Genomic DNA, 17,605 nt, shown 5'->3' on the forward strand with positions numbered 1-17,605 from the left:
AATAATAATAGTTGATGACTTCAGTGTTCTACTTTCACTAACAGATAAAATAGTGAGACCAGAGATCCGTGAGGAAATGAAGGATTGAGCAGCTCTCTAACCCTATCGGCCTGCCAGCTGCACCCAGCACCGCACCCACACACAGAGTACATGTTCTTCTCAAGGGCACACGCAGTCCTCTCCAGGATAGACCCTGTGTGAGGCCGTAAAATAAATTCCAAGGAATTTAAACAGATTGAAATCACACAATGTGTGTTCTCTGAACACAGTGGAATGAAATGAGAAATCAATAACAGAAGGAAAACTAGAAAAGGAAATATCTGGAAATTAAACAATCTGTTTAAAAAAATTATTTATGTTTTGGGCTTTGTTGGGTCTTTGTTGCTGCACAATGGGTTTTTCTTTAGTTGTGGCAAGCAGGGGCTACTCTTCGTTGTGGTGCGCAGGCTTCTCAGTGCGCTGGCTTCTCTTGTTGCGGAGCACGGGCTCTAGGCCCTTGGGCTTCAGTCGTTGTGGTGTGCAGGCTCAGTAGTTGTGGCTCTCGGGCTCTAGAACACAGGCTCAGTCGTTGTGGTGCACATGGGCTTCGTTGCTCCGTGGCACGTGGGATCTTCCCAGACCAGGGCTCAAACCTGTGTCCCCTGCATTGGCAGGCAGATTCTTAACCACTGAGCCACCAGGGAAGTCCTTAAACAATCCATTTTTAAACAACCAGTGGATCAAAGAACAAATCACAAGGGAAATTAGAAAGTATTTTGAGCAAATGAAAACAAAAACACAACACACCCAGACTTATGGGATGTAGCAGAAGCATTGCTATGAGGCAAATTTACAGCGGTAAACACACGCAGATCTCAAACCAATTACCCAACTTACACCTTGAGGAAGTAGGAAAAGGAGAGCAAATGAAACCCATAACCAGCAGAGGACAAGAAATAGTAAAGAGTCCAGTGGAGATAAATAAAATAGAGAATAGAAAAACAATAGAGAAGGTCAATGAAACAAAAAATTGGATTTTTTTAAAGTCTGTCTCCCGTGCTGTAGTTTTCAGCAAGACCCTGGATCAAACTTCACTCAACACACACAGGCTGTGGTGTTTTTTTTTTTTTTTTTTTCCCGGTAGACTGTTAACCCTTTTTAGTTGTTGCCGAGAATAATTAAGAACTGCTCAGCAAATTTCAAGTATACCATGTGGGACTGTTAACTGTAGTCACCACGCTGTACATTAGGTCTCCACCCCTCATTTATCTTGGGTATTCAAAACTTTATACCCTTTGACCAATATGTCGCCACTTCCCCTCTCTCCCCAGACCCTGGGAACCAGCATCCTGCTTTCTGCTCGTAAGAGCTCCACTTTGTTTAGATTCCACACACGTAGGTGAGATCAGGCAGTATTTGGCTTTCTGTGTCGGGCTTATTTCACGTAGCGTGTGACCTCCAGGTTCATCCGAGTTGTTGCGAATGACAAGATTGCCTTCTTTGTTGAGGCTGAATGAAAGATTCCTCTGTATGTGTCCGTGTATAATCTCCAGATTTTCGTTATCCGTTCACCCCTTAGCAGACACCTAGGTTGTTTCCGTATCTTGGCTATTGTGAATAGTGCTGCCGTGAACCTGGGAGTCCAGATACCTCTTCGAGACCCTGTTTTCATTTTCTTTGGACATATGCCCAGACGTGGGATTGCTGGATCTCTCAGTGGGGTTGCTCCTTCCTCTTAAAGACGGAGACACAGAGGCCCAGCGGAGGGAAGACGCAAACCCAGGGAAGGAGACCGAGGCACGGTCCTGGCAGGAGCAGGAAGACCTGCTGATGCATTCCGGGCGCGCACCGGGGCGAAGCGAGTTAGTGATTGGACCCAAGTGCGCGGCCCGAGCGCCAGCGGGGAGCGAGCCCGGAGGGGCGGGGCGGCCCGCGCCGCCGCTCATCCGGCCCAGAGCTGGGCTCGCTGTGTGCCGCGTCCCTTGTGTCGCGAGGCCTCTCCGCCCCCGCCATGGGCCTGGAGCTCTACCTGGACCTGCTGTCCCAGCCCTGCCGCGCTGTCTACATCTTCGCCAAGAAGAACAGCATCCCCTTCGAGCTGCGCACCGTCGACCTGCGCAAAGGTGGGCCAGGCCCGGCTTTAGGGGAGGGACGAGGAGGCCAAACACCGCTTTAGGGGGACCCCTCCCCGAGCCACCCCCGTCCTGGGGCCAGCGCCGAAAAAGTGAGCCACCAGGGAGATCCGAGATGCGGGGGTCCCCAAACTCGGCTCCCTCCCATGGAATGGACCACGGGGGCTCAACTGAAGCGAGGAAAAAGAGGAGGGGGCATGGAGAAAGGAGAGGGGACCTGGCGAACGGGGGGGGGGTGCACCTGGGCATAGGGGTGGGGAGAGGGGGGAGATACGGGCAGGAGGAGAGGGGTTTAGGGGGCCACATGGGGGGATGGGGCAGAGTGAGTCCCTCCCTTGTGGCCTCAACTGCTGATACCCTGGCCTGGGCTGCACTGGGTCCCCCTCTGTCCCTTCCTTCTCCTCCTGCTTTGCCTTCACGTACCTTGTCCTCTGCCTCTTATTCCTTCTGGGAAGGGGGGCAGCCGACCCCAGTGCTGGGAGCGGGAGAGGGGCTGTGGGGGTTTGGCGAGCCCTGCACCCTGAGCAGGAGGGTTTGGGTCTCTGGCAGGTCCCCAAGATCTCAAGGGCACAGCTGGCACGCCAGGGCAGCTGGGGGTAGGGGACGCAGAGCTCCCTTGTTGCTGGTGGGGCACGCAGGGCGACTCTGCCTGGCTGAGCCTTCCACCCTGTGTGCCCGCTCGGCGGGCCTCGCCTGCCATTCTGCCTCTGCGCCAGCCTGCCCCTCCGCCTGAGTCGCCACCGCGTCCCAGCCTCCTCTGGGGACTGCCCACTTGTCCTGCTCAGGGGTTACCTCTGCAGAGTGTGGGGTAGGGGAGAGGGCATGGGGACAAAGGGATGTCCCAGCCAGGCTGTCACAGTAGAGGGTGCAGGAGGAGGTGTGTTTCAGCAGGAGAGGAGGGGAGGGTCTCTGGTGAAGGAACAGCCTGAGGGAGGGAAAGGGGGAGAGAGGTGGGGCTGAGCCAGGAGGGTAGCATCTGGCCTCGAGCAGCTCCACCCTGCTCCTGGGGTAATGGGGAGCCACTGAAGGCTGCGGAGCAGGGCAGCAGCGCTGCTTAAGCGCCCCTCAGAAGCTTCTCTCTGGCTGCATCTGAAGGAGCAGGAAGAACTCAAATGAGCTCGGGCAGAGGTCAGGGTCCTGGGGGACACTGGGCTGCGCTTTTCCGGGGAGCTGCCGTGGGCCAAGAGGGCAGAGCCTAACGACAGGGGCAGCTCTGTTCTCAGTGCTCAGGGCAGGGTCAGCAAGGGCACGCCGAGGGGCCAGTGCAAGCTGACTGCCAGCGAGTAGACGCTAGGAAGAAGCCACTTGGCTGTGTTTAGTGACCCTACCTTGGAGTCCACAGGGAAAGGGGCGCTGTAGGAAGTCAGAGTCCACTCAGGGGACCAGCCTCCCACCGCCTGCAGCTGGGGACACCCCTCAGGGGAGCTTGTGATGCTGGCAGTGGCGGAAAGGCAGCGGGTGGGGTGTCTGTTAGGGCCCAGGCAAGGACCGGCCCCGCCCTGGCTGGAGCTCCTGGAGCTCTGTTCTGGGCGGGTGCTGTGGGGGGAAGGCTATGCCCACCGGGACTTGGCAAGGGTGTCAAGGCTTCTGTTGCATCAGCTGGCAGAGCGGCCTCCCACTCCTCCCGCAGCAGCCTTTCCCACACCGGACGGCAGCCGGCGGTGGAGAAGAGCCGTGAAACTGGGGCCTGGGCCTTGCAAGGGGGGTGGCGGGGGTGGGGTGGTGGGGGTGGGGTGGGGGGGTGGGCACAGCCAGGCAGGGCTTGGCGATTTCCTCCCACCACCCACCACGACGGGCTCTCTGCAGGCCAGCACCTCAGCGATGCCTTTGCCCAGGTGAACCCCCTGCAGAAAGTGCCTGCCTTGAAGGACGGGGACTTCATTTTGACGGAGAGGTAACCGGGCCCCGGGGCTGCTACCAGACCTCACTAGAACTGTCTCTGGGTTGCCCCTTCCCTGGGTGGGCCACGCCCATGGGAGGACCACCAGACACGTGGATGTTTTACATCACAACAACCCCAAGAGGTAGAAATCTCTTTAGGGAGGGTCAGATCTTTTCCCAGTTCCTCCCTCTCCATCCCCTAAAGTCACGCCTCCCACAATAAGGGGAACCTGAAGCTTTCGAACTCCTCTCTGGGATCTGGAGGTGGATACACCCCCGAAGAATTCCCCTGACCTCTGCCAGCGCCATCCTCCTTCCTGCTGCCCCCAGCTGTCCTGAGTCCTGTGCAGCTCACTGTTGACCGCCGGAGGGTACCTGCTGGGGGCAGCATGCAATCTCTGCATTTCTCTGTCTCTTCTCCCCTGCTTGGGAGGTGCGTGACTCCCAGGAACCTGTGGCCCTCGGAGCTCCCTTGAACAATTTAGCTGGGAGCAAAAGGAGCAAAAAGACAAGTGAGATGTCCATCTGGGCGTGGGTGCAGGATTCCCAGTAGGGAACCTGGGCCAGTGGCAGGTACAGAGATTTTTCTGCCCCTTTGGCTGGGGTGCCCAGGCCCTGGGGTACCCCGAGTTCCTGAAGGCCTTCCTGTGGCCCCAGATTCCCACATTCAGTGCCCTTCCGGGTCCACCCCTGTCCCAACACCAAGGCAGCCCCCCTAACCCAGGGCAGGAGGGGCGCTGCAGGAGCGTTGTCTGTCGGGCCGGTCCGTGATTCTGCACCCCCGCCCCTGTGTTTCCAGCAGAGTGCTTCAGGGAGAACAAAGGGATGACACGGAACAAAGGACAAAGGGAGGACAGGAAAGCCTTTCTGAACCATCAGGCCATCTGGGAGGGTCTGAATGTTGGATGATGAGAGTGGATGCAGACTGGAAAGAACGGAGCTTCTTTAAGGCTCAGCTTTGATGCCGACTCTTCCAGGAAGCTCTCTCTGGTTTTCCCATCAGAAACAGTCTCAGAACACTTGGCAGGATTTGTTGTGGGATTTTGCCTGGGGATAGGATGAGCTTGGGTATTAGCCTTAGACAGATTTTCAGCTCTGCCAGCAGAGGCTGTGTGCCCTGGGCATGTCCCATCCCTGTTCTGAGCTCTGCGTCCTTGTCTGGAAACTGAGCAGATGCCTTGGCACATGGTCAGGGAGTTAAGGAGGGGACCCTGTCTAAAGCCCCCAGCTTAGTGCCTTTCCGCCACCCATCATGTCCTCCCCTCCCCACAGTGTGGCCATCCTGCTCTACCTGGCCCGCAAGTATAAGGTCCCCGACCACTGGTACCCTCAGGATCTGCAGGCCTGTGCCCGTGTGGATGAGTACCTGGCCTGGCAGCACACGGCCCTGCGAAGAAACTGCCTCCGGGCCCTGTGGCATAAGGTGAGGTGCCCCTCCCCAGGCAGGGGCAGTGAGGGCATCGCCCCAAAAGGGCTGGGGCAACATCACCTTCTTCTCTTCAGTTTGAATAGCTTCTGTGGACCCGACTTTGACTTTCTAATTCCTCTGTTTGCCCCAGCTGCGGGTAAGCCCATCGAATACATTCTTATCTGAGGTGTGTATTTTTTAGAGTTTCTATTTCTCTGCTGAAGTTCACCATCCCCTCACCCACTTGGTCCATCTTGTCTTCTAAATTATGTGACGTATTTATAATAGTTACTTAAAAGTCTCCGTCAGCTGATTTCAACCCCTGGGTTCTCTGTGGGTCTGTTTCTGTTGGTTGTTTTTTATCCTTCTTGGTTATGGGTCACATTTCCCTCTTTCTTTGCATGTCTTATAATTTATTATAGTGTGCTGAGCACTATGTGTAAAAGGAGAGTAGAGATTAAATACACAACAAATAACCGAGAGAGGGCTTGCACTTTCCTCGGCCAGGCAGCCTCGGTGGGCAGTTCATCTCTCCCAGCTAATCAGGAGCAGGGCTGGGATGTAGCATTAGTTAGTTTCAGTTCCTCTCTGCTATCAGGGATCTGGACGGTGGAATCAGGTTGCTTGCTTTCCTGCAGCAGGGATTTGGAATCTAAGCACCAGCTACCACCGTGAGATCTCCCTCCTTTTCAGCCTTGGCCTCAGTTCCTCACGTGGCTGCTTGGTCAGAAAACTCCTGAGCTGACGGCAGGCTTGCAGCCCTGCTTGCTTAGACCCCAGGGATGAACATGACTTACCTAGGGAGGGCTTTCCGAAATTCCAGGGCCCTCTGGGATTTAGTTCATTTAGTCCTGTGCTGCACCGACGTGCAAAATGAGACACACATGTAGTCTTAGATCTTCTAGTAGCCACAGTTAAAAAGTAAAAAGAAACAGCTGACATAAATATATTTTACTTAATCCAATAGACTCAAAATAGTATTATTTTAGCTAATAAACACATGAAAATATGTTCAGTATCACTGATCATTAGGAAAATTCAAATTAAAACTATAATGAGATACCACTTCACTTCACCCTCACTGGGATGGCTGTTACATATATGTACATACACACAAAATAATGAAGAAATTGGAACTCTTGTGCACTGCTGATCCGAATGGTAAGTGGTGCGGCTGCTGTGGAAAACAGTACGGTGGTTCCTCCAAAACATTAAAAATACAATTATCATATGACCCAGCGATTCCGCTTCTGGGTATATACTCAAAAGAATTGAAAGCAGGGTCTTGAAGAGATATCTGTACACCCCGTGCTCATAAGAGCCTTACTCACAACAGCTGAAATGTGGAAGCAACCCCAGTGTCCATCAAGGATGACACTTAAGTGGCCCTCCGTCGTTCTGCCCATGTTTTCCTCTAGGAGTTTTACTGTTTCTGGTCTTACGTTTAGGTCTTTAATCCATTTTGAGTTTGTTTTTGTGTATGGTGTTAGAGAATGTTCTAATTTCATTCTTTTTCATGTAGCTGTCCAGTTTTCCCTGCTCCACTTTTTGAAGAGACAGTCTTTTCTCTGTTGTGTATTTTTGCCTCCTTTGTCGTACATTAATTGACCATAAGTGTGTGGGTTTATTTCTGGGCTCTCTAGTCTGTTCCATTGATCTGTGTATCTTCTGGTATGTATTTTACATGCACAGCACATCTTACCTAAGACCAGCCGTATTTTAAGAGCTCAGTAGCCTCTTGTGGCCAGTGGTTTCCATACTGGACAGAACAGTTTTAGGCTTTTTTCCCTCTCTCTCTCTTTTTTTTCTTTCTTTTATTTTCCATTTTTTTTAAGTTCTATATTCTTTGATGACTTTAAAGAAAAACAAGGTTATTTTCTTTCCAGCATCATAACTGTTTTTCTTGTGACTGTCAATACCCTCATCAGAGGTGCACTCCTCATTTTTGAAAGTTTATGGCTAATTCTGGGCCATGAGTTTTACTGAGTCTTCTATCATTTTTTATATATAAAAAAGGAAACATTAGAGAACAGAAGTCAAAAGACCTCTTTGCTGCCCTCGTTCCTTCCCGAAGTTCCCCCACACCCTGCCCCCTGGGATCTGGTTCAAGTCCTTTCGGTTCACGATTTTCTACATTATTACATTTATGTGTAGCCATAAAAATAAAGTTTTGCTTTGAGTGGTTGCAATTTTATATAAATGCTCTCCTATCATTCTGCAACTCTGCATTTTTCCATAGTGCTATGGGTGGATCTAATTAATTTTTTTCTAACTACTCTATAGCATTTCCCGATATAAATAAATCAGAATTTATTACCCTCTTATGGTCTTTGATATTTAAAGAGGGATAAAAATATTTTTAAAACCCTAAGAACTTTGGAACTACCCCATTGGAACAGAAGAGAAATGTAGACAGTCTGCTGCCTGGGTGAGGCAGAGAAGATGGGGGAGGTGGGCTTACATGGGGTTCGGCCACCTGAGAGCTGTTGTCTCCCCCCCAACCCCCCAAGGAGCAGCTTCTCCCGGCCGCAGCCTCGGAAGCTGCGCGGAGGCTCGGTAGGAATGCCGGCCTTGTGTGGCCAGCGCCTTTACATTAAAAAGAAGCTGGACATTTCTGGATTTTTAAATGAAACGTCTCCACTTTCAAATGTCAACAACTGATCCACAGTTTTAAAAACTCTGCAGCCAAAGGAATGTCCTTAGCCCAGCACCAGCCTCCAGGCCTCCGGTGGGCGTGCGCTAACCCTGTCTACCTTGTTGTTTGGGGGAGGAAGCAGAAGCCACCAGGGCTGGTGCACAATCCTAGGCCTGTTTACCTTTCCTGAGTCCCAGGCTCCCCAAGCAACTTTACCCAACAAAACACCAGACTGAACATGAGGCCCCTTCCCCTGCTCCCCATCCGCCCGTCCCCCTGACAGCTCTGCCAGGCCTGAGGCTGGTGATGGCTTCACCCCGAACACCCTCCTTCCAGAATCCTGGACGCTACCCTCTCCTGGCTCTTCTCCCCAGTCCCTGGCCAGCTCCCTGGATCAGAAAACGTCAGTGCCACGCTTGGCTTAGTCTTTTCTTGGCTGTGTCGTCTTGGGCAACTGTCTGTCCCTCTCTGGGCCTCACTTTTCCATTTACAAGATGAGCCATGTACTATTATTCCCCTTTCACGGATGAGGAAATCGAGGCTCAGAGGGTTTGAGTGTTTTGCTCTAGTTCACATAGTTTATAAGCGACAGAGTTGAGACCTTAAAAGCCCACCCTCCTAATTATACTGTATGAGGTACTGATTTTATATTCTGGGGGAAAGAGGTTAAAAAATAGTTCGTCAGTCAGTCCCTCCCCCCAAAGTATGCAACCTATTGTTCAGGTCCCCTTTGAGTCATCCTCAAAGGGGTTTGGGTCCTTCCGTCAGATGCCGCGGGCTCAGATTGTGGAAGCAGGAATAGTTCTGGGAAAAGGAGTCCTTTAGGAATTTCCCTGTAGGAAAAAAAATGCGTGGAAGTAGCCCCAAGGGCAGGGAGTCTGGGCTGACCCTAACTCCCCACTTTGCCTGCCCGCCCACCAGGTGATGCTCCCTGTTTTCCTGGGTGAGCCGGTCTCTCCTGAGATGCTGGCAGCCACACTGGCAGAGTTGGATGTGACCCTGCAGGTGCTTGAGGACAAGTTCCTCCAGGACAAGGCCTTCCTCGCCGGGCCCCACATCACCCTGGCTGACCTGGTGGCCATCACGGAGCTCATGCATGTGAGTGCTGCTGGCGGCAGGGGTGGGGGGCACTAGGCAGGGGCGTCCTGGGTGGCTGCTGAAGTCCTGCTCACACCGCTCCACCTGGCCGCGGGGCCGTGCTTCTGTGCAGAAGCCTTCTGGAGTTCTGTGGCCTCCAAACCAGGTAGACGCTGCCATACTTGGCCTCCCCCATCCGTCCCCTTCCTGTCCCGTCTCTCCCTACAGCCCATGGGTGCCGGCTGCAAAGTCTTCGAAGGCCGACCCAAGCTGGATGCGTGGCGCCAGCGTGTGGAGGCAGCAGTGGGGGAGGTCCTCTTCCAGGAGGCCCATGAGGTCATCCTGAAGGCCAAGGACTCTCAGCCAGCAAACCCCACCATTAAGCAGAAGCTGTTGCCTAAGGTGCTGGCCATGATCCAGTGAGCCGGGAAGCCTCGTCCCTGCTCTGCCCTTGGCAGTTCACAAAGCCCCTTCATTCCCAGCGTCCCATGGAGGCCGACCTGGAGAGCAGGAGTGACCTGTCTGAGTCCCACTGCCCTCTGCTCCTTGGGCCAGGTCTCCACCCTCTTCCACAGCTGCCTAAAAGCTACAATGAGAATGGCACCCCCAGACCTTGTCTCCTTTAATCACTGCGTTTTCTTTTCAGTTTGGGAAATACATTTGGGCTCAGCCTGAGCCTCTGCTTCTCACTCTGATGTGTGATTTCTTTGAACTTCCTCTGTCTTGACCTTGGTCTTGGCCTCTATTCAAAAGACAACCCGTCTTCCTAGGCCCCTGGATCAGCTTCCCCCTGATGGTTGCCAAGAGTGAAATGAACAAACGCTCTCTCCCCTTCTAGCTCTCAGAGAAAGACAGCAGGGGTAGCAGGCATCCACACGTGTCTGCTGTGGGCGTGCTGCCAGTCACTTTACTGGGCCAGTCACCCAGGACCCTTTGGCACCAAGTATTGTAAATCACAGGTCCTGCATCTGTCCTGAGGAGTTAGTCGGGAGGGGAAATCCAAACAGCAGCTCTCCTGGTCAGGACTCAGTCATGCATACCTAGAAGCTGCAGACCGTGAACCGGGAAGGAGGGCTCAGATTGCATTTTAGAATAGTGTTCAGGCTGCTGGTGGGGGTTGGACTGGAGGGTGGCCAGGCAGGAAGTGGGGAGATTGGATACTGCAGAAATCTGCCAAAGGTGGCTTGTGGAGGAGGGCAGCTCCCTGGAGGGAGTGGAGAATGTGGCCTCACCCAGCCTGGAGAGGGCTGTAGCACTCACGGAGAAGGTTCTCTCCTGGGGGGAGGGGGCTTCCTTAAGCTAGGAGCCTGGGCCCCAAGAAGGCCAAGCTATTCTCAAGTTTTCCAGCAACCGATCCTCTTGCCAAGGGACTTTCTCTGCATCTTGGGTTTGAGGACAGGGTTGGTTTTTTTGTTTGTTTGTTTTGTTTTGTTTTATCCAGGAGGCTTGCGGAGAATGAGGGCATCATAGCCACAGACCCCAGGAGCTCCAGGCTTGTAATTGGAGGGGTTTGGGCCTGAAAAGGTAGTGGGGCGGCTCCAGGCTCCCTGCAAACCGGTAGAAGGGCCCCACGGGGCTTCTGCTTTGCTGGACGGATTAGCCGGGAGTGTAAAGAAGGTTGGCGAGGGGCGGCTTCCTAAGGTGTGCGCCCAGAGGTCCACACGCCCTCCGCAGCCTCCACCCTGGGCAGTGGGCCCAGGTGCGGCCTCAGCACCTCCTTTCTCCTCCTCGGCTTCTGTTCCCCGGGGACTCTGAAGTCCCTGCTCTTTCAGGCCCCGCCTTGGGCCAACGCGTTCGACCCTACATTCACCGCGTGTCTGCGCTGGAAGCGCCCTTGACGTCGTCCCCCCGCCCCATTCGACGCAGGTAGACGCCGAGGTCCAGGTTAGCATACTGACCTGGCGGCGAGACACTGTCCGAGTCCGTCTCCCTGTACCCTCCCCACCAGGAAAGGGACCTCAGCCAGGAATCCCCGGGAGGGCAGGCGGGAGAGCGAGGCCGCCGCTGATTGGCCCAAAGCTCTCCGGCGCCGTCCAATGGGCGGGGAGGGCGAGGCCGGGCTCCGGTCCCCTCGCTGCGCGCGGCCCGGGCAGCCGGTGGTTCCCGCTCGCCGTTCGTGCCCTCGGTCCTGCCCCCGCCCCATCCCCCGCCTCCGCCATGGGCCTGGAGCTCTACCTGGACCTGCTGTCCCAGCCCTGCCGCGCCGTCTACATCTTCGCCAAGAAGAACGGCATCCCCTTCGAGCTGCGCAAGGTGGACCTGCTCAAAGGTGGGCCTGGCTGTCACGCCCGGGGTCCGGGACCCCCGGAGCCCCACGGTCGGGCGGCCTGTGAAGACAGACGGGAAGAGACAGACCCCAGTCAGAAACCGTGGCATCGCCTATCATTTGTGTATTTTCAGAGTCTTGACCTTTGCCTAGTGAATACGCACAGTTCTTCAAAATGCAGGCTAAGAGGTAGCAGAGCAGGTGGGGGAGGGGGGGCGGAGCGGGGGAGGGGTGGGGGGAGTGTAGGGAAGCGGAGTGACCGCTCCAACACCTCCACACCTGGGCTTGGAGAAACCAATGAAACTGCCTCCTCATTCCCAGTGGAAGCAGCCCCTGTCTGTTAAGTTTCTGGGCCTGCCGGCAGGAGACAATTGTACACCTGCATCTGGTCTCCTCTTTACTCCTCCCTACGTCTTCCCAGGTCCTTTCCACTTATAGAGAATCTGGGGAGGCGCAGGGCTGTAGCTGGACAGTAGGACAAGCTCTGGATCCAGAGCCTCTCAGGCAGGCCAGGAGGGAGACCCCTGCTTGACTGAGCCTGCCCACCTTATGCCTCGGGTGCCCGACCTGAGCCACCAGCTACTTCGGTGCCACGTTGCTCTGCCTTTCCAATGCTCCTCGGGATGGGCACTGGGACAGGGGCAGTGTCTGGAGAGAGAATAGGTAGAGGTGATTCTGTGCACAGAGTAGAAGGTCAGGAGGCCCACAGGTGGTCCTGTGGCCAGGCTGGAGCACAGCTCCACGGAAGCCCTCCGACTCCCTACACATTCCTGGGTGTACCCCCCCCCGCCCCCCCACCCCCCGCGCTGGCCTGGGCCGGGGAGGTATGCAGCCGTGAGTCAGACCTGGGAACCCCCGTGGGGCAGGAGCCTTGCAGGTTTGGGACAAGAAAGAAAGAGGAACTGACCTGCAGGAGGCTGCGTGGCTGAGTAGGGCAGGTATTGCTGGTGAGAGTGAGGTTTGCTGAGGGCTGGGAGCAGGTGTGGCTGGAGCTCTGGGGTGTGGACAGGTCACTCAGTTGGCTTAGAGAGAGGGACTGCAGGGGACAAGCCTAGAGCCCAGGGGGTGTCTGGAATGTCTGATGTGTGGATGGAGTTGGCCAGGGATTACAGCTGCAGCAAATCACCCTTATCCCAAGTCCAAGTTGAGATGCTACTTGGCCCAGATTCTGGTGGGGGGGAGTGGTGGACAGAGGAGGGGGGGACTTCTGGAGGGCTCAGTGTGTGTGATCTGCTGGCCAGCAGAGTGGCCTCCTCTTCCCTTATGCCCGACCTGGACGGAGGCCTCAGAAAGTTGGTGCCTGGACATTGTGGTGGGGGTGGGCAGAGACCTCAGAGGGCTCAGAGTTCTCCCCACCTGCCTGACTGGTCTCTCCCACAGGCCAGCAGCACAGCGATGACTTTGCCCAGGTGAACCCCCTGAGGAAGGTGCCAGCCTTGAAGGATGGGGACTTCACCTTGGCTGAGAGGTAACAGGTCCCTGGGCTGCGCCAGTCCACCATCTGTGTGTCCACCATCGATGGCTTGGATCATGGCTTGTGTGCCCTGAGCCCCTGTGCCAGCCCGAGGCTGGAGAGTGGGTTGAAGTGGGCAGAGGTGCCCAGGGCTGGGAGGGGCACCCGGTCTTCCTCCTGGTGCTGTCCCTGCTCTGGAGATGTTGGGGAGTGGTACTGGAGCCACTCCCATCCTTCGGGCCGCACGTCAGGCTGCTGCTTTCTCGTGGGAACGTTCTCTTAGCACACGTCCCACTTTCTGAAATCTCATGACATTTTGTTTTTCACTTGGTGCCCTCAGTTCAGATGACAGGGTTGCCCAATGTAGAGCCGTGTGACCCTGGCTGTCACGTCACCTCTTTGAGCCTCACGTTCCTACTCTATACCAGAAACAGTGAGACGCTCCACCCACAGGAGCTGGGGACATGTGTGTGAGGAGCCGGAACCAGCCTCACCCAGGGCCTGGCCCCTGTGGAATGGTTGAGGAGTGACTGGGGTACGTCCCCTGCACCCATCATGTCCTCCAGTGTGGCCATCCTGCTGTATCTGACCCGAAAGTATGAGGCCCCTGCCCACTGGTACCCCCAGGACCTGCAGGCCCGAGCCCGTGTGGACGAGTACCTGGCGTGGCAGCACACGGCGCTGCGGACCAGCTGCACCCGGGCCATGTGGCAGAAGGTGAGCCTCGGAGCAGGGAGCCCTCCCGAGAGGCTCAGGGGATGGTGCTTTCTGTCTAAAGCAGTCTGTTCAGACCTGGGACCTGAGAACACTAAATTCTAGAATGCCAGAGACGCTCCAGGGTAACCAACTTGTTTCCCAAAGGGGAAATCAAGGCACAGAGCCTGGGAATGATGCCCGCAAAGTGTCTTGATTCCTGTGGAAATTAATCCTGTGCCCTTTTGCTGCTGGAAATTAATCCTGTGCCCTTTTGCACACTGCAGGCTGCCTGGGAATCTTGCCTTTTGGGGGAGAAAAGAATCAAGCTCTCACTTTGCTACACATATCCTTTCCAGATGGAGAGGTGTTAAGCAAAAAACCTCAAAGTGGGAAGAAATGAGATATTTCACTAAATGTTGATCTGATTTCTGGGTATACAAGGATTTATAAGCCTAATAACAGTGCGAGACAAAGAAAAGGCTAATCAATTTTATGTAATGAAATTTGTGTAAGAAAAAAGAGAATTAAAACAAGTGAAAAAACTGGGAAAGATCTTAGCAAAGATATGTTAGAAAGAAGTAACATTCTAGGGACTTCCCTGGTGGTCCAGTGGGTAAGACTCCGTGGTCCCAATGCAGGGGGCCCGGGTTTGATCCCTGGTTGGGGGACTATATCCCACACGCATGCCTCAGCTAAGAGTTCGTATGCTGCCACTAAACATGCTGCAAGGAAGATTCCGTGTGCCGCAACTAAGACCCGGCGCAGCCAAAATAAATAAATAAATATTTTAAAAAATTATTAAAAAAAAGAAAGAAGTAACATTCTTGGTATTTAAGATATTCTTAGAAGCCCATCAAAGACACAGGAGAAAAACGGGCAGAGGAAACCAGCAGAGATGTACTTGAAGGATAGAGAGAAGCGGTCAATAAATAGGTGAAAACACATGTAACTTGAGTAAAAATCAAGAAATTGCACATTAAAAGAGCACGCAGATACCATTGTCACTTATCAGATGTGCAGAGGTTTCTGAAACGTGAGCCCTGAGTTATTCTCGGTGCCCGGTACACAGCAGGCACCCTGTGTGTTCAGGCGTGTGAGCTGGGCCCTCGGGCCCTTGGCCGTGAGAGTGCAGAGTCCTAACCACTGGATTGCCAGGGAATTCCCTCTAGGGGCCCATTTGGCACAAAGAAGGTTTCCACAGCTTTACAAGCTGTGGTGGGGGAGGGGGCCCGGTGCATTTTAGGGCAGAATGGAGAAAGTCGAGAAGAGTGAGTGTAGACCTTTGCTACTCAAAGTGTGGTCCATGGGCCAGGAGCAAGAGCGTCACCTGGGAGCTTGGAAATGCAGTCTCAGCTTCCACCCAGGTGTACTGAATAGGACCGTACACTTGAATCACATCCCAGAGGGATCTGTGTGTGCAGAAGACTGGGGTAGAGGGACAGGTGGGGTGAGAGAGGATGGCTGCTGCCTTATGTTGAGGCCTTTGCGGTGAGGGCACTAGAGAGCCATGGAAGGCTTTATGCAGGGAAAAGATATGGGCAGACTGGGAATGTAGAAGGATTCCCCCAGCTGCCCCATGTGAGGACCCAGGAAGAGGTGGAGGCTGTCCGTGCCTGAGTAAGGGATGAGGCCGGGGCTGGTGGTGGCTGTGGGTGGGAAGGGGTGGATGGGAGTGAGGAGAAATCTGAAGGACGGCTTGTAGATGGGATGAGAGCAGGAACCAGGCTGGGCCTTGGGCAGACCCCGAGCCCTCTCTCTGCCTGCCTGTCTACCAGATGTTGTTCCCTGTGTTCCTGGGCCAGCGAGTTCCCCCTGAGACCCTGGCATCTACTCTGGCCGAGCTGGACAGATGTCTGCAGCTGCTTGAGGACAAGTTCCTGAAGGACCAGGACTTCCTGGCTGGGCCCCACATCTCAGTGGCGGACTTGGTGGCCATTACAGAGCTGATGCACGTGAGTGCCGTGGGGTGGGGGGCCTGCTGGGCAGTGGGGTACCCTGGGAGAGAGCCAGTGTACCAGCTTACATTGCCCTTTCTGGCTGTGGGGGCCCTGGGCGGGTCACTTCCCCCTCTGAGCCTCAGTGTCCTCATCTGTAAAAAGGGGCTTAAAAACCCCACCCTGCAGGGATATTGAGCAGCTTCCGGATGCTTCCTGGAGGAGAACCCCCAGCCTATCACACGGAGAGGAGGGAAAATCCGCCCAGGGGATCCTTAAGTCAGGACATGCTGCCTTATGCTCCCCTGACCCCGCCCCCCACCTGGCTCTCTCTTCTGTAGCCCGTCAGCGCTGGCTGCGACATCTTCAAAAGCCGGCCTAAGCTGGCTGCGTGGCGCCAGCGCGTGGAAGCTGCGGTGGGGGAGGACCTCTTCCAGGAGGCCCATGCGGTCATCATGAAGGCCAAGGACCTGCCTCCAGCAGACACTGCCGTGAAGGAGAAGTTGAAGCCCCTCATTCAGCTTTTGTTGCAGTGAGTACGGGGCAGGCCTGCAGAACCACTGTAGATGGAGCTCTGTCCTCAGAATGAAGAGATGGCGCTGCCTCCCCTCGGCTATGAGAAAGACACGCTGCACAGGGTCCAGTCCACAGTGCCCCCCACACACCAGTCCTGCGTTCCTTCTTCCATCTGTCTGCGAACTTCACCCTTGCCCCTTGCACACTGACTTCCAGGTGACCGCTGGAAAAAGCTTTAGTAAACAGATGTGACTCTGGCCCTCTCCTGTTTGAAACTTTGCTTGGTGTCTCACTGCCCAGGCTAAAGATCTCGGGCTAAAGGACAAAGGACAAGTCACTGAACTTCGCGTTTGAGGCCTTGCTCCCATCCCTCAAAGGCACCCCCTCTGGTTTGCCACAGTAGCCCATCATTTTCCTGTCCACCGTCCACCCCCAGCCCTGGGCAGCTCCCAGCTTCCTCCTTGGCCTCCTGGCCTGGGCTCAGGCTATTTCTGCTGCGCACAGGACCCTTCCCTCCCTTTCCTGCCTGGTGTTCCTCCTGGTCTTTTGGCATTTGTTACCACGTCCTTCTACAGGGAGAATTCCTCTACCTTCCCGCCCTAGCTCAGTCTGGGCTCCTCAGCCCCAGTGCTTCCCTCCCTCAGTCCTGGCAGGGAGCTGGTTCCGTGCCCCCTGGGCTGGCACATGTCACAGTTGACTTGGTAAAGAGAGTCTCAGTCAGGAATCACCTCGGTCTCCTAGGTGTCTCTCCTCTCTCTGGGGTGACGCTCTCTCTCACAGGTGGGGTGCGGGGCTGGCTCATGCACCTCCTTGCAGGTTAGTTCCTGGCCCTCCCTGTGCTGCTGAGAGGCTTTGTTCTTCCATGCCTACCCGTAACCCGGCCACTGTCCTCTCCACGCTCCACCCTGCGTCCCAGACTTGCCACCCGACCCTCAGGATGGTCACAATCTACCTGCCTTGTGTCCTAGACGCTCTGATAGCTGAATCATCTAATAAACTAAGGAGACGAGGTCATGGACAGACAGAGCCTCGGCCTGACTGCCTCCATTGGAGGCTCCTTTAATATGTGCACTTATATAGAGTTTTAGATGTGTAATTGGAATTGTTCATATACACCCACACAACGTCAATCATCTTTGTCATTTACAATGCAAACAATTTTGCAACACTGATGAGAGTGCCATGGCCACATCAACAGACTTCCACGTTTTAAATAACAGCTTTTGTTTCACCCATAAAAACACAGGGTCCCCTAAGCATTGCTGGTCATTCGACTGGCCTTGGCTGGCTCTCAGCCCCCTGGTGGACGGTCCTTCACCGTGAGGCAAGGTTGCCACAGGCACGAGAGGCCCCAAAGGTAGATGTCTGTGGGGGCCAGGAAGGGATGCAGTGAGCCCGAGGGGCTCTGCCCAGCCCCACTCGCGCCCACACGTGTCACCAGGTCTCCTGCTCAAGAGACGTGCAGACTCCCACGTTGACGAGGAGGCGACCCAGTCAGAAAGATTTTAAGCCTCCCTGACGATGTAACGTTGTTAGGGTGGCGCCTGGGGAGGGCCCCTACGGGTGTGTGTGTTTGAGGGAGCGTTCAGACCTCCATCTAAAAACTGGCTAAGAAGCAGACGGCCGCA

At 54.8% G+C, this 17,605-nt stretch overlaps 2 protein-coding genes across 5 annotated transcripts; both read left to right on the top strand.

Moving 5' to 3' along the window:
* The first annotated feature begins 1,949 nt into the window (after positions 1–1,949).
* LOC130858697 (glutathione S-transferase theta-1) lies at positions 1,950–9,798 on the top strand. Of its 4 annotated transcripts, XM_057745582.1 has the most exons (5): positions 1,950–2,102; positions 3,918–4,005; positions 5,265–5,415; positions 8,957–9,133; positions 9,341–9,798. In XM_057745582.1, the coding sequence occupies exons 1-5, from the start codon at positions 1,991–1,993 to the stop codon at positions 9,533–9,535; spliced, it is 723 nt and encodes a 240-aa protein (XP_057601565.1). In that variant the 5' UTR covers positions 1,950–1,990; the 3' UTR covers positions 9,536–9,798. The 4 variants fall into 4 exon arrangements, with proteins under 4 accessions (XP_057601565.1, XP_057601569.1, XP_057601568.1 ...); XM_057745585.1 differs by lacking the exons at positions 1,950–2,102; positions 3,918–4,005; positions 5,265–5,415 and adding an exon at positions 5,538–5,557; XM_057745584.1 differs by lacking the exons at positions 1,950–2,102; positions 3,918–4,005; positions 5,265–5,415 and adding an exon at positions 5,581–5,587.
* A 1,412-nt stretch (positions 9,799–11,210) lies between these two features.
* On the top strand, positions 11,211–16,234 carry LOC130858801 (glutathione S-transferase theta-3-like). Its single transcript, XM_057745833.1, has 5 exons — positions 11,211–11,381; positions 12,759–12,846; positions 13,398–13,548; positions 15,303–15,479; positions 15,803–16,234. The coding sequence occupies exons 1-5, from the start codon at positions 11,270–11,272 to the stop codon at positions 15,995–15,997; spliced, it is 723 nt and encodes a 240-aa protein (XP_057601816.1). The 5' UTR covers positions 11,211–11,269; the 3' UTR covers positions 15,998–16,234.
* The last annotated feature ends 1,371 nt before the right edge of the window (positions 16,235–17,605 follow it).

Source organism: Hippopotamus amphibius, chromosome 8 (genome assembly GCF_030028045.1).
Source record: "Hippopotamus amphibius kiboko isolate mHipAmp2 chromosome 8, mHipAmp2.hap2, whole genome shotgun sequence".
Lineage (NCBI taxonomy): Eukaryota > Metazoa > Chordata > Mammalia > Artiodactyla > Hippopotamidae > Hippopotamus > Hippopotamus amphibius.